Raw genomic sequence first — 23,617 nt, 5'->3', positions numbered from 1 at the left:
CCAAACTCCTACATCTTGGGTGCCTCATTCTCCTGATCTTTTGAAACTCACAGATTAACCTCTTTCACCTAGAATGACAGAACAAACACTGAGTTAAAGCTCCAGGGCCTGTTTTTATAGGGTCACATGTTGGCCCTGGAGGGAGAGGGCTCAAGACCTCTCCCTTTACTTACAGGGAGGCAAGAGGAAGTCAGCTGAAGAGAAATCAGACTCAGAGACCCAGAAACCATCTTCGGGTGGTCTTGGTAAAGCAGAGTTAACAGAGTGTGTTGACTCCCACACAGAGGGACAGACTTACAACTGTCACAGCCAAGCTGCTTCCTTCTCTGTGGATTTCATAGAAACACAACATCTGGACGTGGAAGGGACCTCAGAGGTCATATATGGACGAGGATCCTTTCCCCATCATCCCTCACAATTGGTTGTTCAGCCTTTCCCAGCAGACCTCTAGTGGAGGGGAGCCTATGACCTCTCCAGGTTTACTTCTGGATAGCTCCAGTGGTTAGGAAGTTTTTTCTTACCTCAAACTGAAATATGGCTTTTGGCATCTTCTGCACATCATGCCTGGTTTTACCCTCTTCTGCCATGGCTGCCCTTAAAGTATTTGAAGTACTTCCCAGTCTCTCTAAAACTTCTCTGTCTCAATGTCCCCATTGCCTTCAACTCATATTCCTATGGCACTGTCTCATGGAACTTCAGTATTCTCATTGCCTTCCTTTAGATGTTTTCTAGCTTATCAGCACCCTGAAAATATGTCAGCTAACATGGTACCCAGGGATGCAGATGTACACTGGAGCAGGCCAGCCTAGTGGAAAGTTAGGGGAGCTGGGTTAAAATTCTGCCTCTGACATGACTGCACGTATGACCTTTTGGGTAAGTCACTTTCCTTCCTGGGCCTCCACTTCCTCAGGTGTAGCATGAGAGAATTAGACTAAATGGCTTCAAGTGTCTGTTTTAGGGCTAAATCTGTGATCCTGTGACTCTCATTTCTTTAATTCTGGATACTATGCCATTTTAACGTCATGAATGACCACATTAGATTTTGGGCCATCTTCTTATATTTTTGAGTCATTATGTCTTAAATTCTCCCAAACCCCTAGATCTTTTGCAGATGAGCCTCTATTTAGCTCTTCCTTGAGAAGTTGATTTTTAATTTATTTTATTTTCTCTATTAAATGTCATTATTTTAGCTCCAGCCTAATATTTTAGCCTATTAAATAGGTCACTGTGGATCTTTTTTTGTGGCTTACTAGTTTAAAGTTTTAAAATGTTATTTATTTTTCACAGCTCTGATTTTCCTCTTTTTAGTTTATTTATTCTGAACATGAAAAAATCAACATACGCAGGAGAACACAGAAAGAGGAGTAAATGAAACCATCACACAACCACACACAAAAAGTAATTCCTAGTCTCAAGAGCCTTACATTGTACAGGGGAGATAAGATGTATACACAAATCAATAGAGATTTAGCTGCATAGTGAGGGAGAGAGTACTGATACTTCAGGCATCTCATTTCCCACCTGGCTCTACTAATTTTGAACTTCTTTTGACTTCTCTGCCCCAGGTGAACTCATCATTGAGAAATCTCCTCATCTTGTTTTCACTCACGCCTCATCAGTACTTTCTGTCCCTCGATCCATAAACTCCTTCATATCAGGAGAGGGGGACTGGGCTCCTCATTTCCCACCCAGGCTGCACTCATTTGGAATTTCTTTGATCTCTGGTACACTCGACTCTCCTCTCCAACTCCTACCTTTATTCTAGGGAACTTTGACATTGATATTCCCTCAAATGCCCCAACTTCCCAGTTCCTCAGTTTACTTATTTCCCATGACCTTTTTTGTCCCTTTTCAGCCACATGTAAAGGTCCTGTCTTTGATCTTACCATCCCTCATCAGCAGAGTTCCACTTCCATGTTCATGAACTCTGAAATTTCTTTATCTGATCATGATCTCTTATCATTCTTTTTTTCCTTCTGCCTTATGACCCTAAATACAGTATCCTTGTCCTCTTTTGTGATCTCCTATCCCTCTATCCCTCAGGCCTTCTTTGGGCCAACAACCCTTGCACTGACGATATGGATGGGGCTCCTTTCCCCATTTTGACTCTTGGTGGAATAGTTCAACTCTGCACTATCTTTTAGTCTCAAGTCCCTCATCCCCTTGTCCTATCGTTGATCTTGTCCTGCCCAAGCCCAAACCTTAGATTATTAAGATTATTTCTGTCATTCATTACCTTCCCTCCTACTCACATGCAGCTAAATGAGGATAGACTCCAAACGACTCTGTGGAGAGAGTGAGCCTGGTGACTTTGCACAGCTCTGCCTCGCTTAAATCCAGTTCACTTGCGGGTCGAGACATCACCCTCCTGAAGTCATTGGTCATCTTCAGGAACAGAGGACGAACAACAGCAACATTGATCTTGTCCCACCAAAGCCCCAATCTTAGATTATTTCCATCATTCCTTGCCTTCCTTCCTGCTCACACGCAGCTTAAAGAAGATAGAAAAAAAAATCACAAAACCATGTTGACAGGGTCCACTACAAATTTATATTACAAATTTTACCTGGGCTTTCACTGAGGCAAGGCAGTCATTTTATCCTTCTCTAATGAATTCACTATCTCATCCACCACAGTGACTTTTCCAGACCTTTTTATCCCTCCTCAAACTCCCATGGTTCCCTTTTTATACCCCTCAGCTGAGAGCCTTGCCTCATATCACACTGGAAAGGACGATGCCATTTGCTGAGGGCTACCCCCTCTCAGCTTCACTTATTCTGTGCCTTCCCCCATGATCTCCTCTTTCACCTGTCTCACACAAAGAGTGCTCTTCTCCATGCGAAGACATCTCCTCTACATGCACAAGTGATCCCATTCCATCCCATCTTCTCCAGCAAACCACCTCCTCTGTCATTTTCACTCTCGGTCTACTGTGGGCTTCTCTCTCTACTCCCTACAAAAACACCCATGTTCCAATGTTCTATCCCCCCACCCCATCTATGGTTGGGAAACAAACCCCTCTCTTGATCCGTCTTTTCCCCACTAGCTAATATCTTACATTTCTCCTCCCTTTTGTGGCTGGACTCCTTGAGAAGGCTATCTACAGTTTGTGTCTCCACTTGCTTCCCTCTTGTTCCCTTCTTAACTTCTTAACCCAGTCTTACTCCCAGCCTCATCAAGCAACTAATATTGCTTTCCCCAAAGTTAACCGATAATCTCTTAATTGCTAAATCTAATGGCCTTTTCTCAGTCCTCCTCCTGTGCATCCTTTGACACTGCCCGACACCTTCTCTCTGACACTCTCTTTTCTCTAGGTCTTTATGGCCTTATTCTCCCTTATTCTCCCACCTCTCTGACTCTTCCTTCCTTCTCAGTCTCTTCACCAGACGCCAGAGAAAAGGAGCAGAGAACAAGGGTGTATATTTTAAGATGTGGGACAGGGAAGAATAGGAAGCTTGTGACAAGTGACCTCTTGGGGTTTGGCCTACCTCGAGCCGTTCTTGATGAAGCTATGATCCCTCTGTGATCACGGCTTCCTTTTCGAGACTTTGCCTATTCCATTAATAATCAGTTGCAGGGAATAGTTCATCCGGACTTGGGAACTTGAGCTCATCAAGGGTAGCGATGTATTCTTTAAGGATAGCCCTGCTAATTTTTTATTTTAATTCAACGTTTGCCATTTTATTCTACTGGTCAGAGAAAACAGAAGCAGAATGAGAGCTGAAATAGCTTTCTACTTTCTCTCTGTTACCCATTATTATCAACCCATCCTCCGGGAACTGTGGGCCTGTCCCTTTGTTGATCCTCCTCTTTACCCTTTTACAGCTAAACATCAACGCGGTCTTTTTGTCGTCCTCACCTTCCATCACCGGCCTTGCTGACACTCCTTAAATAATACCAGTAATAGTGTTAGCTGATTCTTATCAAGGACTTACTATGTGGCAGGCACTGTGCTAAAAGCACTTTACAGTGACCAAATTTGACCCTCACAGCAGCCCTAGGAGGCAGGTGCTGTTACAATCTCCATTTTACAGTTGAGGAAACTGAGGCCAACAGAAGTTAAGTGACTTGCCCAGGGTCGTACAGCTGGTAAGTGTCTGAGGCCGGGCTTGAGCTCAGGTCCTCCTGACTCTGGAGTTGGTGCTCTGTCCTCTGTGCTGTCTAACTGTCCCACCTTTTAGTATTCACTCTCTGTTGCCTATCCATGTTTTCATCTTGTGTGAGTTATCTGATGAGTTCCTTGGGCATCCCTGTCCACCTCTTTAGATTGCTTTCTATTTTCTTCCTCATTGGAATTGTCGTACTGTATGTCTCGAGAGCTTCCTATGCTTCCGGGGCTGGCTATAGAGTTTTGTTGTTCAGTTATTTCAGCCCTGTCTGACTCTTCATGGCCCTCTTTGGGGTTTTCTTAGTAAAGATCCTGGATACTTGGCAGAGATGGCTCCTCCAGCCCATTTTACAGATGAGGAAACTGAGGCAAACAGGTTTAAGTGGCTTGCCGAGGGTCACACAGTTAGTATGTGTCCGCATGAAGATGAGCCTTCCTGATTCCAAGCCCAACACTCTATCTGCCCTAGAATTTTTGGCCGCAGTATCCTCTCCATCCGGTCTGAACCTTCTGAAATCTCTCTTAAAGTGCATGTCAGACTATGCATGGCTTTCCTTTCCTCTTCTATCAGAAATTATGAGATGAGGTGGTCACTTCCCCATAAACTTCCCATCATTTCCTCACCTTAGACTATGTGTAGTCACTTTCATTACTGGCCAGACTTACCTCAGTGTGGATTAACTCTTTGTTTTAGAATCAGTCATTCAGCATTTTATCATTGAGTGCTAGGCACTGCACCAGGCACTCAGGACACCAAGACATAAATGAAATAATCCCTGCTTTAAGGGAGTTTGTATCCTCTGTGGACAACATGTATGCATAAAAGTTTCAGTGAGGTGTCCTCTTTCTTTCCCTTATTCCTTGGTGTCATATTCTTCTAACTTCCTGATGAAGATCTTTTTTTTTCCCTTTTGGTTTTTGAATTGAAGTCCTTCTTCCATTTAAAAAAAAAGATAAACACTTGATTCTCAATGACAGTTCGGAGAGTGGAGAGGTGTGTTCCTTAAGCCACTTCACCTTCTCTTCAAGAGGGGAAGAGAGCAGCCTCTACTTAGAGCAGAAAGAATAGTTACTTGGATATGTAAACATTGCACATCTGTACAGGCCATTGCAAAAATCTCCTTGCTATTCATCCTTACTAAGTGATATTGTCAGTCCTTTGTCCTTTTGCTAATAACTTCCCTGGTTAAATGCTGCGGCAAATGGCTTATAGAGTCTCTCTCCACTCTAGGTACTATTTTTCTCCTCTTTGTACCTCGTTAGCACCTGGACCGTTACACCCAATTACCTTTCCCTCGTTTTACTAAAATCTTACTTTGTTTTACTGTCTTGTTGGACCATCTTGGGTTGGGCCTAATGTGCTTATTTACAGGTCTGGGCTCACCAAATGATGAGTCGCTAGTTTCCTGCTTGCATTGATTTTTCTGCCTGAACACTAATGGCTCTATACAACGGGGAGCACGCAGAGAACAATCCCTTGGTGAAATGGCTTCTCCTGCTTCTCTCTGGCCAGCTGGGCACTTTTCCCTTTGTACTGACAGCACCTGTTGATGCTACTATAAGGTCTGGTTATGATTTCATTCTACTAGATATTCTGTCTTTTAATCATGACCCAGGACAACTGCCAAGAAAGCCCCTCTGGAGAGACTCCAGGGTGTGTATTTGAAAATTTCCTTCCCCCGTATTGCCTCTGCAGTGAATCTGTCAATTTCCAGCTACTTTTTGGCCACCTTTCCTCCCTCCTAGCCTCCAAACTTGAGGTCCTAAGTGGCTCTTTTTCCCCCCAGTGTTAAAATGTGTTTTAATAGGAGACAGACATAAACAAATGCACAGTCCCAAATAAAATCTATTTCCCATTGACAACCCAATACAGATAAATAAATATATATGTGTGTATATATATATGTACACACACACACATACACGCACGCGCGCGCACACACACACACACACATATATATATATATAAAAGAGTAACTGCCGCTGATCTTATGTGGAACCATACATGTGTAATATACAAGTAATAACAATGTAAAAGACAGAAAAACTTTGCTTTTAGCTCCAGCAAGACAGTATCAACTTGTACACTGAATTTAAACTGAGTTTGTTTTAATGCATTCTTAGATTATTTAGTTGTGGTCGGTGTACAGATTCTCTCTTTGGATGTTTCACTCCATTTTCCCTACCTGAGAAACTGAGACTGTTTCCAAGAACTCCCTCTTCTCCTCTCTTTCTCATCTCACGTTACTCAGATGCCTTCTCCACCATCTCTTCCTTTACCCCTGTCTTATGTGAAGAGGCAAACCCCCCTACATGCACAGTCGATCCCTTTCCATCCCATCTTCCCCAGTGGATTATCTCCTCTGTCATTCCCCACTCTCTTCAATCTTTAATCACTCCTAGTTGTTTCTCTCTCTCTCTCTTTTTTTTTGGAGGGGGGCAGGAAAGGCAGTTGGGCCTAAGTGACTTATCCGAGGTCACACAGCTAGTAAGTGTCAAGTGTCCGAGGCCAGATTTGAACTCAGGTCTTCCTGACTCCAGGGCCGGTGCTCTATTCACTGTGCTGCCCCTCCTTGTTGTTTCTCTCCTGCCTGCAAACATGCCCCTGTCTCTTCCATCCTGAAGACATTTGCTTGTTCTTTGTCTCGCTAGCTACCATCCTATATCTCTTCTCCTTTTCATCACAAAACTTGGAGAAGGCTGTCTACGATTTGTACCTTCCTTTCCTTTTTTCTCACTCTTTTCTTCACTCTCTGAAGTCTGGCTTCCGGCCTCGTCATTCAACTGACACTGCCTTCTCCAGAGTTACCAGTGATCTCTTAATTGCCAAACCCAGTGGCCTTTTATCAGTCTTCATCCTTGATCTTTCTGCAGCTTCTGATACTGTCAATCACCTTTATTTCCTTGATGTGCTCTTCTCTTGACGTTTTTGGGACACTACTTTCTCTTGGTTCTTCTTCCTATCTGTCTGACCACTCCCCGGTCACCTTTGCTGGACCTTTTTCCAGGTTACATATACTAACCTTAGGTGTCCCCTGAGGCTCAGTCCTGGGCCCTCTTCTTTCCTCCATCTGTAGTTCTTGGTGCTCTTAATAACTCCCATGGATTCAATTATCATGTCTATGCAGATAATTTTCAGATCTATTTACCTAGCCCTAACCACTCTCCTGACCTCCAGCCTTGCATTTTCAACTGTCTATTAGACATCTTTAACTGATACGTAGATGTCTTAAACTCAACATGTCTAAAACTGAGCTCCTTATATTTTTTCTCCTAAGCCTTTCTCTCTTTCTAACTTTCCTATTACTGTCATGGGCAGCCTTAATGTTAGTGCCTTCCTTCTGTGACTATCTTCCAATTTGTCCTGTATGTACCTAGTTTTTTGAATGTTGCTTTCTCTATTAGGATGTGAGCTCTTTGAGAAAAAGACACTGTCTGTGCCTTTCTTTGGATCTCCATAACTTAGCACAGTGCCTGGCACATAGGAAAGATCTGATAAGTGCTTGTTGACTCACTTTGACTCCTTCAGCAGCTTACTTCCCCACCCCCTCCCCCCATAGACCTGTCAACATTGATTTTTTCCATCTTCCATCTGCCAGTTTCACACATTTAATGTGAAGCCTTGGTGTTATTTTAGCTTCTATTTCTTAGATTCTTAGTGATTTTCAATACTTTCTAGATGGCTATTGATAGTGTGAGCTTTTTTTTTTTGAAAGTTTCTTAGTCATGTCCTTTGACCACTTTGTAATTGGGGAATGCCTCTTAATCTTACAGCTTTGTGTTAATTCTCTATAAATTTTGGATGTCAGGCATGTGTCAGAGATTTTGCAAAGATTTTCCCCAGTCCATATCTTTTCTTCTTCTTTTGCTGCATTGCTTTTATAAGGGCTAAAGTGATTTATTTTTACATAATCAAAATCATCCATACTTTTTTTTGTGATTTCCTCTCTAATGATCACTGACATTTATTGAATACTTTACAATTTGCATACACGATCTTATTTCAGTCTTGGTAGTTTGGAGGCAGCATGGAACCCTGGGAAGAGCCCTGGATTTGGAGTCGGAAGAGCTGTGATCGAGTCCTAACTGTTTATTAATACTTGTATGACCTTGGGCAAGGTGCAAGGCATTGGGTCACATGGGTCATGGTTCTCTTGTCCGTGAAATTAGGGGGTTCAACTCAGTGGCTTCTAAAGTCACTTTAAGCCGTATGTCTTAGATCCCTCTTTTATGGCTGAGACTGTTGAGCCTCACAGAGGTTAAGTGTCTTGCCCATGCATACACAGCTAGTAACCACTTGGGAAGGATGTGAACCTAGTTCTTCTTGATTTCATCTTTAGCACACTATCCAGGCTTCCTCTCCATATCATGACTAGTTAAGAATTCATCTGTTATCTATTATTGTGAAAGATACAGCTATCCATTCTGAATGAAAGCGTTCTTTCAGTGCTTGCAATGTGCCAACCACTGTAGTTCTGGGGATGCAAATACAAAAAAGCAAAGACAGTCGCTGACCTCAAGAAACTTATATACTAAAGGGGGAGACCACACACAAAGATGAGTCGTGGCCAAGGAGGCCACTTTGATCTAGAGAGTTACAGGGATAATGGGTGGGCTCTGTGGGGAGTAGGTTGACACAGACCATACAGGAACAATGGCAGAATTGATTTAATGAGATACTAGAACTGGAGGTGGGGAGACATCAAGAAAAGAGTATCTTCCTAGGTGTAAGCTAGGTGGCACAGCGGATAGAGTCAGGAACACCTAAGTTCAAATCTAGCCCCCGATGCTTAGCAGCTGTGTGTCCTCGAGCAAGTCACTTAACTTCTGTTTGGCTTAGTTTCCTCATCTTTAAAATGGAGATAATAGGACCAAATGGGATAATAATGGTAAAATACTTAGCACAGTGCTTGGCACAGAGTAAGCATTATGTAAATGTCAGCCGTTACTATTACCACCACCACCACTACTACTCCTTACTATATATAAATGTTGTTTTACCCCATCCCACCCCTCTGCCCCCAGAAATAGAACATAAGCTTCTTGAGAGCAGGGACTGTTTAATTTTTGTGTTTGTTTCTTTTATGCTGTGCCTGATGCATCATAAGAGCTTAATAATTTTTGTTGATTGATTGACATCTGACAATGCCATTCTTCCTTCTTTCCTACTTTTTTCATTATTTCGCTTTATATTATTGGCCTTTTGTTCTATGTAAGTTAGCATGGTGTGGTGTATAGTGTATTGGGTTTTGAGTCAGAAGGGAAAGTCATTTTAACTTCTCTCTAAAATGAGTGGGTTGGACCAGATGACTTCTGAGGCTCTAAATCTTTGATCCTCTAAAATATAGTGTCTGTGTGACATCCTCTGTGTGATTAAGTAAACCCCTTAGTCTCTGTATGCTTCAGGCAGCTCCCTAGAGTTTAAATAGAAAGTCACAGATATGAGATCTGTTCAATCTGTGCAGTCTGCAGGTGCGATATGCTCTGGTGGAGATAGTTCCCATACTGGGAGTTCCCTATGCTGATGGCATCACAGATCTATTGTACATTGCATGTGAGCCTTCTAGGAACATCTTAAACAGGTGTTTTTTGTTTATCCTTCCAATGTGGACAAGAAGGATGGCAGATAGGGTGGCTATACATTATTTTATTGGTCACTCCAGTTATGCTAGAGCTTTTGCCATAGATCTCTGAATTATTGTGAAAATATATTTGCAATGGGCGTAAAACTCAGTGAGAAATCTAAAAGGAAAACTTTTTTTTTTTAATTATCTCTGTGGCTTTGAACAAGATCGCCTTTGTGCCTGGGATGAATTCCTTTCTCACCCCCGCCTCTCAGAATCCCTAGCTTCTTTCAAATTTCAGCTGAAATGCTAAATGCCACCTCCTACGTGAGACCTTTCCTTGTCCTCCCAGCTGCTAGTGCCTCACTCTGAATTTCCTGGTATTTATTTTTCTGGTAAGCACACGTAAGCGTCTTGAGGTCAGGGACTCTTTCCTTTTTGCTTTATCTCTTCAGTGTTTAGCACAGCACCTGGCACATAGTAGGCACTTTAAATATACTTTTGTTTCAGTTAATTGATTTTGAGGCAAGGGCAAAATTGGGTTTTTCACTTGGTACTCAATTTGAACATACAGTGATGCCATCCATGCTCTGCCATGTCCTTACTACCACTCTTCATTACTGATACTCTTTGGGATTTCCTTGACCGGTGTGTATTAGCCTAATTTTATACATCCTGATCTTTTCATCCAGCATGTCCGTCTGTTCTGTCAGCACCTCAGAGACCTCTGTGCAAAGCTGGAGAAATGTGAGTTACATGAAGAAATGAAATTTCTTGAGTCTGCATTAGGCATCTTGAAAGGTGATTGCCATCGATGACTATATACTGTCCATAAAAGTTTAAGCTTCTTGGTATTAGCAGCGAACTTCCTCTCTCTCAGTGCTTCTGCAAGACGGTGGTGATTTATCTTATATAGACTCCAGTGGTTCACCTAGCATTTGACCAGAGATGTATTAGACACACCTCTTTGTGAATTAGTCCTTTGTGTTAGAATCGATCTTTCAATTAAGAAGCAATTATTAAGCTACTGTTGTGTACCAGTGTATGTTCTGTGTGTACATCATGTCGACATATAAATATGTAAAGAATAAATACGCTAGCAGCTGGAGGAATCCCTCTCCTCAGTGATTCTTTCCTTGATCCCCCTGAGCCAAAAGTAATCTGTCCCCCATATTTCTCCTGGCACTTTCCTTGGACCTCTCCTTTCCACTTAACTCACTCTCATTTGCCTCCTAGTTGTTTATCTACCCCTAGGAGCTGGTGCTTGGGCTGAGGTTTGAAGGAAATGAGATAGGTTAATAGGCAGAGATGAGCAGAGAGCAGATTCCAGGAGTGGGGGACAGCTTGAGCAGAGGTGTGGGGGGGGGTGGGAGAGAGGGAGGATGAGCCACACCAAGAAGGTCAGTTTGACCAGACCACAGAATGCATGCAGGGGAGTGATGGACGTAATACTGAAAAGTGGGTTGAAGCCAAGTTAGGAAGGTCTTTAAATGCCAAGCAGAAGCTTGCATTTGACCCTAAAGTGCATAGGACAGCAAGGGAGTTGTGGCATTTTGTGTGTGTATGTAAGGCAGAGTAGAGGGAAGAGACCCTGGTATCTTTAGCCCAGGTAGTTCTCACTGTTTCTTGCTCACAAGGCCCTCTGCTCCTTTTCTGAGCTGCATCTCCCAGTCCGCCCGCTTACCTTCAGGGTGCATTAGCCAGAGAATAAGAGGGCCTGAGCCTTGGGGGCAAGGGCACAGAAGAGCTAGAAAGGAGCTTTAACTCCCAGAGTGGAGCCTCAGTCTTTCTTCAAAGGGCAGCTGCTCCTCGAAGCTCTCCAGGCCCCGTTTCTCAGAAACACTCAGGGGCTGCTGAGACAATTAGAAAAGAAATAGTCTTGGACTTGGATACAAGCCTAGGCCAGCTCAGAATATGGGAATGATTTAAATTTCTGCCAGAGAGTAAAAACAGATGTGGGGAAATTGGAGGGCTGAGCAGGAGAGCCGCTTAGCCCTTGCCTTTCTTCTTTGACTTGTTCTTAATTTTTTAAAAAAGACCATGGGACTAGTAGAACTTTCAGAATCAATAGTGATAGATGTATGTTTCTGCAGTAGATTTAACCAAGATCCAAAAAACCAAGGTGTTCCCTACATATCTTTCAGCAACAGGATGTGTTCTTGGGATCAGAGCTAAGCCTGAAACAGAAAGCTCATTTATGTATCTGCCTCTGAGACTTGAGAGTCCTTGCCGTGGCCCAAGAAAGCCACTGAGATCCAGGAACTGGGTGACAAACTCTTTAGAATTCTCATAATTAATGTAGAGCTTGAAAGAAAAGGCAAAAGGAGCATTCACGGCCAGGACTCCTGGATTTTGGTCCAGCCTGTGCTGCCGATTTTCTCTGGGACTGTGGGAAAGTTATTTGGGTCTCAGTTTCCCCAGCTGGGAAGTAAGTCTCTACTTCATGGGGAGGGATGCTGTACCCTCCTCACAGACCTAACAATGTATTTCTAAAATTCTACAGAGATGGGTCTGTATAAACATTTTAAATAAAAGGACTCAGACCCGTGGACCTATTAGGATCAGGAAAAAATGAGATTTTTGTCAAATGCAAATTGTGATGTACTTATGTTATCGCAGATATTTATTAAATGTCTATGCTTGTTTCTGGAGCGTATATAAAGTTTAGGTAAGATGTGGTCTTAAGGTTGTTAGGCTTGTGGGGAGATATGTACACCAATAACTAAAATGCATACTGTTCCTCAAAGAGTGAATTAAAAAGTAGAGATAAAGTGCTTTGTGAGGTCTAGGTGCCCAGGTTGTTGCTGACCAGGCTTCATGGAGGACGTGGCATTTGGTTTGGCTTTAAAAAATTGGTAGGACTACAGGAGGCACAGAGAGGGAGGTTGGTCATTCAGTCTATCAATTAACAAGTACATATTAAGCCCCTACGATGTGCCAGGCATTGTGCCAGACACTAGGATACAACTACAAGCAACAGTCCTTGTTCTTAAACTGCTTCCATTCTACTGAGGGAGACAACAAGCACACATATATTTATATGCAGAATAAATATAAGGAGAATAAATACAAGGTAGTCAGGGAGGGCGTTGGCAGTTGGGGGTATCCTGAAGGGCTTTATGGAGAGGTTTGAGCTATGTCTTGGAGAGAGAGAGAGAGAGGGAGCCTTTGAGGTGGAGGATGTATATTCCAGTCAGGCATGGAAGATGTCCAGTACCAAGGGAGGTGGTGGTGGTGGGTGTGTGTGTGTGTGAGCTCGTGTGTGCGCGTGCGTGCGTGTGTGCATGTGTGCTTGTGCGCTAGTGCTGTGTTTCAGGAAGAGAGAGGACAGTTTGGTTGGATCCTAGAGCCTGGGAGAGAGAGTAACACAGAATGAGGCTGCAGAGGTAGGGTGAGGCAAGATCTAAAGGTTTTTAAAAGCTAACCTTGGTGGTCTAAGGTGCGGCTCATGGAGGTAAAAAAATACAACATGGCCCAATGGAGAGAGCGCTGGCTCAGGAGTCTGTGGACCTGAGTTCAAATTCCAACTCTTCTGATATTTAATATAATAGTACTTCGTAACTTTGAGAAGCTAGGTGGTGCAGTGGATGGAGCACTGGGCCTGGAATCAGGAGGGCCTGAGTTCAACTTTGACTTCAGACCCTTAATAGGTGTGTGACCCTGGGCAAGTCACTTAACACCTATTTACCTCAGTTCCTCATCTGTCAGATGGGGACACACTGGAGAAGGAAATGACAAACCACTCCAGTATCTTTACCATGAAAAACCCCATGGACAAAGTCCACAGGGTCACACAGAGCTGCACATGCCTGAACAGACCAACAACAGCCACCCTGAACAAGTCACTCCCTCAGTCTGATTGCTCATCTGTAAAATGAGGCATTGGACAGAAGGCCTCTGAGGGCCCCTGGCCTTGTCCTGGGCCTGTGGGGCAGACAACTATTCAATCGGTCTTTTTTTAAATTAATGTTATATTCCCCCCCCACCACCACCAATTGCATATTAAAACAATTTTTTAACATTTGTCTTTTTTTTTTAAGTTTTGAGGTCCAAATTCTCTTCCTCCACCCTTCCCTCCCTCTTCCCTGTCTGACATGGTAAACAATCAGGTATAGGTTATATGTGTGCAGTCATGTAAAACACTTCCATTCAGTCATTCATTTTCCCTAGTAATAAAGGTCCTGGGCTTTCCTGTCTTTCTTAATGCTTTGCCTTCAATCACCAGCTGGAAGCCATGGAACTCAAGCTGGTAGATGTCGCTGCTCCTCTCCTAGATGGGATTCTTCCTCTTGTTTTCTTGTATCGTCACCAGCCTGCCCCCTCCGCCAGTATCATCACTGACCTGCCTCTCCCCCAGTATCATCACTGACACCCCTCCCCCAGTGCCATCACCAGCCAGCCCTGGTGTTGTCACCAGCCCCGGTGTTGTTGCCAGCCTGCCCTGGAGTGTGGCCATGTGACTTTTAGTGCCGTCAGCGCTTGGTGTCCGGAGCTCTGAGCCGTAGCAGTGCCATGCCTGCCCCAGCTGTGGTCCGGGCAAGGGCATGAGCTGGCCCATTGTGGAGGAAATGTCCGACTTCTGAGCTTGTTGCTGTCGCTGTAGCTGAGAGCCAGGCCGGCTGACTTGCTCCTCTGCCTGTTTCCTGAGGTCAGCAGTTTGAGCTGCCCAGTCCACAGCCTGCAAGTGCCATTTGGCCTGGGACCCTTCCTTCTTGTTGCTCTTTTACAACTCTCTTTGCGGACAAATTGGCAGGAACTTCTGGTAGGGAGGCTTTGGGTTTCTTCTGGGGTGACAAATAGGCTGCCCTCTCCTGGTTCCTTTCAGCTGTGCTGGACCAGGTGGCTGGTTAGCTGCTGCGCAGCATCTTGTGACTGAGTTTGGAGGCACTAAAGTGCCCCAGGTTGCACAAAGGTCACAACTGCCAATTAGCTTGGATGCATTTTGATCGGCCATTTTACACGCCTGTGCTTTTTTCTTTTCACATTTTCCTTCAGTGGGCAGCAGGGAAGTGGCATGTCCTGCCCACTAACTGTGGGTATTTTCGAAGGCCCTGTCCTGAACCTTCTCACATGGTGATCCCATCAGCTCCCGTAGGTTCAACTATAAGCTCTGTGCCAACGATCTGTATATACAGGCCTAGCTTTTCTCTTGAGCACCACCAACAGTTGTTTGGATATCGTAAACAGTATATGTCTTGTAGGGATCTCAAATTTAACGTGTCCAAAACAGAACTTATTTTCTTATCTCCCCAAATCTGCTCCACTTCAAACCCCTTCAGCTGAGACCCTTGCCTCATTGTTTACCGAAAAAATTGAGGCCCTTCACCAAGTGGCCCCTCTACACCCAGATGCCTTATGCCACGATCTCCCCCTTCACTCCTGACTCTCATAATGAGGCGGTCCTTCTCCTTGCCAAAGCAAACCCCGCTAGGTTGATGTGATCCAGTCCCATCCCATCTTCACAAGATTAACTTGGGGTTTACTGGCTAGATTTCTGTCTCTCTCTCTCTGTCTCTCTCTCTTTCTCTCTCTCCAGTGGCTCCCTATTACCCCCCATATCAAGTAAAAAAATCCTCTGCTCAGTGCCCTTCATGACCTCACCCCTGCCTGCTTCCTTTCCTGCCTCCTCGCACACTCCTGCCTCATGCACTTTGTGATCCAGTGACGCTGGCTTCCTTGCTTTTCCTCATCAGATGCTCTGTTCTCCAGACTGGACATTTTCACTGACCGTCTCCATGCCCAGAATGCTCTCCCTCCTCATCTCTCTCTCCCTCCTGCCTTCTCCGGCTTCCTTCAAGGCCCAGCTAAAGTCCCGCCTTCTATAGGATGCCTTTCCCAACCCCCCTTAAGTCCTAATGCCCTCTGGTTATTATTACTACTTTCTCCCGTTTTTAGCTTATTTGTACGTACTTGTTTACAGGTTGCTTCCCCCATTAGACTGTGAGTTTCTTGAGACTGGGGACTGTGGTTTGCTTTTTTTTTTTAATCCCCATTGCTCAGCACAGTGCCTGGCACGTAGTAAGTACTTAATAAATGTTTCTTAACTGACTGACCGGTTGACAGTATTACTATTTTAGAAAGACCAAAGCCACACTTTGTAGACTCTTTAGAGCCCGCAAGGGCTTTTATCATGTCCAGGAAACCAGATTTGTATTTTAGACTGTACAGAAAGATGAGGCAGGTTAAACCTAATACAGATGTATTTACCTCATTGATCCCAGGACTGATCTGAAGACACTGGTAGGGTTATTCTTTTTCTTGCAGAGATAGCCTCAGTATTTAAAAAGGATAGATGCAGGTGTCCCGGATGGGGCTGGGCTTTGCTTAGAGCCAGCCCCTGGTCATCTAGGATGGTTCAAATAGCTCACAGTTTAGTCTGCTGCTGCTCCCTCTCCCTCTTACACCCTGGGTGAAGAAAAGGTTAATAGAACAGGTTTCTTCTGGTCCTTGGGCAAGTACTCCGCACAAAGGCCACCTCCCCCTGCCCTGAGGTGGGGGGGCAGCTTTAGCGTAGGGAAACCCCGCAGTCATCAGCCTAGCAAACCCTAAAACACACATTCTCCAAGCAATTGTACTGTTTGTAACCAGCCTGTTTGTATCACTTAGTGGCAAAAGGGACGGTTATTCTGGTATGTAGCTTTGGTTTTTCCCTGGCAGTTGAGGTAAATAATTCTCTTATTTTTCTTTGTGTGGGCGTCTCTTTGTACCTCACCCCTTTCTTTGCCACCGCCTTTTCTGTTTTAACCCTGCCCCTGCTGATTTTCTTTTAAAAAACGTTTTTGTTTCTTTTTTTCTCCTATTACATTGATGGCCAAATGGCTGGTCATCCATCATCACCATCATGTAGTACTTTAAGTGTTGTAAAGCGCTTTACAAAATACCTAATTTTGCCTTCACAACCCGAGGATGTAGATGCTTTAATGATGAGGAAACTGAGGCACCTACTAAGCCACCTAGACGTGTAAGTTTTTTCTATTTTTTTATTTTAATATAGCAACTACATTTTTTTTACAACTATATCTTATATCTTTTTTTTTTGACTATCAAAAATCTTATCGGTGGCTTTACTTTTCATTGCCTGCATTTCTAAATCTGTCAGTGGCACAGTGCCCGGAGTCAGAAAGACCTGAATTCAAATCCATCCTCAGACACTTCCTCACTGTGTGACCCTGGGCAAGTCACTGCCTCAGTTTCCACAGCTATAAAATGCGGATGATGATAGCACCTCCTCCTCCTCCTTGGGTCATTGGAAGGTCAAATGAGACAATATTTATATAGCTCGCAGCGCAGTGACTGGCCCATAGGAGACACTTAATAAATTCGTGTTCCCACTCCCTCCCTCCACCCAGCAAGTCATCTCTTGTACCAAAGAATACAAAAAGAAAGAAGAAATACCGTCTCAGCAAAGCTGATCAGGATATAAAATGTTTGACAGTCCATGCAATGTTCCATATTCGTGGTCCCCCACCTTTGCAAAGGAAGGATATTTCCTTTTCTCTTCTGGTTCCAGGCTTGGTCGTTATAGTCATAAATTGTTCGGTCTAATTCCCCCCTCCCCAGCCCCCTTTACATTGCCTTAGTCATCATGTATATTCCTTTCCTTGTTCCGCTTACTCCATTCTACGTCAGTTCCAATGAGGACTGTGTCACAAATGTACTGGTATAGAGCAGGGTCCCTCAGGCTCAGTCAGATAGGAAGTGGGGAGCGGGAAGAGAGCGATCGGGTTACTCTGGGCGAGGCTTTCTGGGCCGCAGTCACAGCCTCCCTCTCAAGTGTGAGCTATGCGCTTTCAAATCCTGTTTCTTTTAACTCCCTTTCTGATAATCTGTTCCCAACACCCAAATATTTGGCTGCTGACCACGGCCCGTAAGAACAGGGTAGTTCTTTGTTTAAAAGATGAAGCCCACACATGCCTTTTGAGCAGGTGTAAATGATTATTTTTTTACTTGTCCCACTAAAAGTATTTTCTTTTGACGGGAAACCACTGGACTGGGCTGGACTGTGAGCCCCACGAGGCCTCTCTGCTTCACCAAAAGGGCTCTTTTGCCAATGTGCTGTTGGCTTAGCTCCCTTGATTGTCAGGAATGTTCAAGCCCAAAGTTGAGATGAAAAAATGTGTGGCCTTCTGGAATGGCAGGAAATGTCACTGTGTGTATGTATGTATGTGTGCTTGTCTATGTACACACACATATATGCATGTGTACACATGTATCTGCCTTACAGGTGAATAAGTCAACAGTGAGGCTAAGCAAAACCAGTCGGACTAGTTAAGACAAAAATAAATAAAATGCAGATAAGGTCAAATATCAGCCTCATTGATATTTGGCTTTCTGAACAAAAACTAAGCAAGATTACAGAGAAGGAAGGAGTTGAGCTTGTTTTCAATCGTTAGTAAATCCCCCCTACTCAAGAACTCGCATGGACTCCCCCTTGCCTAATCAGTTCAAATTGAAAGCCTTCTATAAGTTGGCCTGTTCTGCATAATCCCATTTTCTGTTCCTGCTCTGTAGGTACCCTCTACTCTAGCCACCCCAATTTCCTCACTGTCCCCCTCCCCCGACCCACCCAGCACCATGCTCCTCCTGAACCTTATACCTCTACTTAGGCTGTTCCATAAGCCAGAGATATTTTCCTTCTTCATCTCTGTGTTTCACATCTGACTCTTCCTTTAAGGCCTCACTCAAGACTAAGCACCTCTGAAATCTTCCCTGTCCATTCCACCCCACAGGGTCGCTTCCCCCTCTGACTTCCTGTAGTATTTATTCATGCCTGTGTGACTCAGTCATCCCTTCATCACTGTATTGTCCTCTAATTGGTGTGTGCCTTGTTTGGGCAGGAACCATTTCTTACACTTCCATTCTCATATTTAATAGTACTTAACGCACAGGAATGCAGCACCAGTAGACCCCAGATATGGTCTTGGAGGCCTTTTTGGACACTGATTGCCCTCTTATGATAGATTGGCTATACTCAAATCCAGTTTGATGCTTAGAGCAGCTTGGAGTATGTGGGTGCATATGTGTGTGTGTGTGTGTGTGTGTGTGTGTGTGTGTGTGTGTGTGTGTGTGTGCACGCACGCACATATATATGTGTCTTGAACTGTGATGTTCTGTCTTTGAAATTCCTGCTCAGAAAATGGAACTACCAGACCACTTAAACCTCTCTACTTCTGAGTCTTCCATTTTTCTACATTTCAGTTTATATAGAAATAAAGAGGGCAGACAAATGAGAAGTTAAAAGCAGGGGGATATTATTAACTATTTGCTTAGTGTAATGACATTAGATTTCACTGTGTGTGCATTGGTGTTTAAGGAACTTCATCAAACTTGGATTACATTCAGCACTTTGCATTTCTTGTCTTTAAACAAGGGGAGATTGTCCCAAATTTGGAAAACCATGTGATTGGAATAAGGGGTTATGGCTAAAATCTGAAAGCTTGCTAATGTTGTGGTACATTGATGTAGCTTAACATTAGCCAGGGGATAAATTTTGCAAAGAACGTGTGGAAATTTGCAACAGTGTTACCAATATATGCTTTCTTTTTGGGGGGGGGGTGCTGGTTTATCTTTATTTTTAAATCAATTTTTTAATTACCAATACAGTCTCATCAGTAGTGAAGAGCAATTGTTAATGCCTGAAGAATATAGATAAGCTTCTCTAAGCTCAGTTTATGAATGTATTCTCAGTATTCATTCTTCAGAAGGCTTATCATTAGCTGCACTTGCCTGGGGTACTTGTTTTCAAGTTGGCTGATTGGATCCATCATCTGTAGCATAAAAAAATAAACCAAAGAGGCATTTGGAATGTGTTTGTCCCTTTGCTACAGTTGACCGTATTGTCTTCCTCCATAGGTTTTTGAAGCTGTGATTTCCTGGATAAATTATGAGAAAGGAACCCGCTTGGAACACATGGCTAAGCTGATGGAACATGTCCGTCTCCCCCTCTTACCAAGGGACTATCTGGTGCAGGTCAGTAAGCCATGAGGAACAAACTGCTCACCTCTTGCCAGAGTTTGCTGTAACAGAAATAAAAACCTTTTAAGTTGAGTTTTAGTCCCAGCTCGGTGAAATGAGGGGTTTGGACCAAATGTTCTTCAACGCCCCTTCCGGCTTTCGGTGCTGTGATCCTAAGAACCATAGGCACTCCTTTCCCACTGAGCTAAGCCTCGAAACAGAAAGATGGATTATCTGAGATGAAAGCACTTCCCCTGCTTGTTAAATGAACAGACCACAGTAAGGGTCAAATTGAGAGTCCTTTAGTTCCAAATTGGACAGAAAAATAATGGTTAGGGATGGAAAGAGGTTCCTAAAACTGATTTGATGTCAGAGGTAGAAGGGATCTGAGAGTTTAATTCAACCCTTTCATTTTACAGATTAGGATAGAAAGCCCAGACATAAGAGAATTAATTTTCCCAAGGTCACATAGCCAGGACTAGAACTCACATCTGTTGGCTCCTACTCTAATATTCTTTCCACTACATCATTCATTTTCACTGTAGTATACTGAGTTTCTCGGGGTGAATTTGAATATTTCGAATCAAGGAAAGCTTTATAGGAAGGGAAACAAAATTTGGGGAAGAATGGAGGCCTTCTCTTAATGTTGGGGAGCTTGGAGTGTTCCTAATAAAAAGTCCCAATGGCCATCATGTGTCACTGTAGCTAAGAAGACGTTTAAAATAGGGTTTAGAAATTGTACCAAGTGAGAAGCCGCTCTCTGCTCTGATTTTGAAGGGAAGCCCCATTGTCATATATTGGATAAGATTGGTAATTGGTATGCCCAAATAAAGTATTAAGTCAAATGAGAGTCAGTTTGTGCTTTGTCGAGAGTTAGGAATGTCTAGGAGCTGTAAGAGAGGTCCTAAAATGATTACCCATCCTGTTGTCTTCGTCAGGAATGCCAGATAAGCACTGATTAGTCGTGCAGGAGTTTCACAGAGTCCTCCTGTGCCACCCATTTCTTCCCTCCTAAGATAGGGGCCAGCAACTTCCAAGGGGCTCTGTTCTACTTTGGCCAGTGCTGCTGCTGGCACATGATGACGAAGAATCTGGGCATGCTTCGTCTTTGGGGCTTCTTTCCTTGGAGAAAATTTCCTGAAAAGTTCAGCCTCTTTTGAGTGATGAGTTTTCCCCTTCCCAGGACCCATTAGTGGGTCAGTTAAGAAAAAAAGAAATAAGGATGAAAGTACTTCGAAATATTGGAGAAGGAAAAGCTGGAAAGTAATTTGTCTGAAATTAGGTTTATAACAACTTACACTATGTATTACAGTAAGCTCAAAATTGATATTCAATTGAATGTAGAAAGTCACAACATTAATTAAAAGAGAATAAATTCATGTACTAGGGGGAGAAATCTTAATCAAACAAGAGAGAAAGGCAATCATAAAATATAAAATAGGTAATTTTGATTATATGAGATTGAAGGCAGCTCTAATGTGATATATCCAAAAGAGAACTCTTCTTTTCTCCCCAACCCCAACCTTTCTGAATTTCTCTGTTACCGTAGAGGGCACCACTGTCCTCCCATTCACCTGGGTTCAAAACCTTGGTATTGTCCTAGACTCTTAACTCCCACTCACCTCAGATATCCAGATGTTTGCCAAATATTGTCATTTCCAGCTGGACAAAATCTTTCCTATACAGTCCCTTCTCACTCACACAGCATTCCCTCTAGTTCAGGTGTTTGTCATCTCTCCCTTGGCCTCTTACAGTAGCCTTTTATTTATTCTTCTGGCCTCGAGTGTCTCTTCATTCTGATCTGTCTTCCACACATCTGCCAAAGTTACTTTCCTGAAGCTCAGGTCCACTTTATTACACTCTAACAGCTCCCTGCTACCTCTAGGATAAAATATAAATTCTTCTGTTTGGCTCTTAAAACTCTTCATAAACCTGCCCCCTTCCTAGCTTTTTTCAACCTTCTTAGCCATTACAGTCCTCCGTGTACTCTACAATCCATTAATACTTCCCTTCTTTCTGTTTTCACATGTGATGTTCCATTTCCCATTTTCAAACCTTCATACCAACTGTCTCCCATGCCAACAATCTTCTTCCTCACCTTTGCTTCTTCAAATCCAAGAGCCACCTTCTATATGAAGCCTTTCCCGATGCTCCTGCATTCTAGCGCTCTCCTCAAATTACGTTCTATTCATTTGTACATTTCTATTCAAAATATGTTCTATTCATTTGTATGTAGTCTAAATATACATATACACACATACATACATATTGTCTCCCCTAATAGAACGTAACTTTCTCAAGGATAGGAACTGTTTTACTTTTGTCTTTGTATCTCCACTATTTAGTATAGTGCCTGGAACGTAAGAAGGGAAAGCATTGATTGGGGAAAAAAATCTTTGCATCAGGTATCTCTGATAATGGTCATATCCAAGATATATAGAGAATTAAAAGAAATGTAGAAGACCAAGAGTCATTGCTCCATGGATAAGTAGTCAGGGGATATGCACAAACAACTCTCAAAAGAAGAATTATAAACTATTAATCACATGAAAAAGTGCTCCAGATCACCAATAATAAGAGAAATGCAAATCAGAACAGCCTTGAAGTTTCACCTCTCACCACCAAAATTAGCAGAAGTGTCAAAAGATGGAGATAGTCCATGATGGAGGGGCTTCAGGAAGAGAGGAACATTCCGCTGTTGGGGGAATTGTGAATTTATTCTGGAAAGAAATTTAGAATTATGTTAAGAAATTCATTTAGCTGTTGGAGAAGATGTGGGAAAATTGGGACACTAATACATTGTTGGAGGAGTTGTGAACTAGTCCAGCCATTCTGGAGAGCAATTTGCCCCAAAGGGCAATCAAACTGTGCATATTCTTTGGTCCACCTATACCACCAAAGAGATCATAAAAAAGGGAGAAGGACCCACGTGTACAAAAATATTTATAGCAGCTCTTTTTGTGGTGGCAAAAAATTGGAAATTGAGGGAATGCCCATCAATTGGGGAATGGCCAAGCAAGTTGTGGTATGTGAATATAATGGAATGTTATTGTGCTATAAGAAATGATGAGCGGGGAGATTAAAAAAAAACCTGGAAAGACATGAACTGATGCTGAGTGAAGTGAGCAGAACCAGGAGAACATTGTACACAGTAACAGCATTGACTTAGCTCTTCTCAGCAATGCAATGATCCAAGACAATTCCAAAAGGCTCATGATGGAAAATGCTATCTGCATGCAGAAAAATAACTATAGAGTCTGAATGCATATTGAAGCTTACTATTTTCACTTTTTTGTGTTTTTTTGGTAGCTTTTCCCTTTCGTTCTGTTTCTTCTTTCACAACACGACTAATGTGGAAATATGTTTACATGATTGTACATGTTTAGCCTATATCAGAATGCTTGCTGTCTTGGGAAGGGGGGATGAGAAGGAGGGAGAGAGAAAAAATTTGAAACTCAAAATCTTTTAAAAAATTAATTTTGAAAACTATCTTTACATGTAGTTGGAAAAAATAGAATACTATTTATAAAAAAGAAATTAATTTAGCATAGCTAAAAATGTCCATATTCTCTATGTCTCTATCTCTAGCAGAGATCCTACTGCTAGACATCTATACTTAGTAGGTCAAAAAAAAGAAAGAAGGAGCGATTATACACCAAAATATTCATAGCTGTACATTTTTTGTAGTCACAGAATTGGAAACAAAAGATACCCATCAACTGGGGAATTAGCTAAACAAATCATGGTGCATGAACATAATGAAATACCATTTTACTGTAAGAAATGGCAAATATGAAAAATTCAGAGAAGCACACATATGAATTGTTGCAGAATGAAGTAAAGCAGGACAAGAAAAACAATACACACAATGACCCCAGCGGTGTAAATGGAAGGAAAACAACCCCAACAGAAAGAAACTGAATATTGCATAATCATAATGACTAAGGTTGGCCCCACAAAACAGATGAGAAATTGCATTTCCCTCCCTTGT

The 23,617-nt window shown here is 42.9% G+C and overlaps 1 protein-coding gene across 1 annotated transcript in view; it reads left to right on the top strand.

Moving 5' to 3' along the window:
* KLHL3 (kelch like family member 3) overlaps positions 1-23,617 on the top strand; it is a 163,521-nt gene that overhangs the window by 86,921 nt on the left and 52,983 nt on the right. Inside the window, exon 7 of the mRNA XM_036751663.1 lies at positions 19,525-19,641. Coding sequence (XP_036607558.1) covers positions 19,525-19,641 — 117 coding nt within the window. The remainder of the gene's footprint in view (positions 1-19,524; positions 19,642-23,617) is intronic.

Source organism: Trichosurus vulpecula, chromosome 3 (assembly GCF_011100635.1).
Source record: "Trichosurus vulpecula isolate mTriVul1 chromosome 3, mTriVul1.pri, whole genome shotgun sequence".
Classification (NCBI taxonomy): domain Eukaryota; kingdom Metazoa; phylum Chordata; class Mammalia; order Diprotodontia; family Phalangeridae; genus Trichosurus; species Trichosurus vulpecula.
This window is presented reverse-complemented; position numbering and strand designations above follow the sequence as displayed.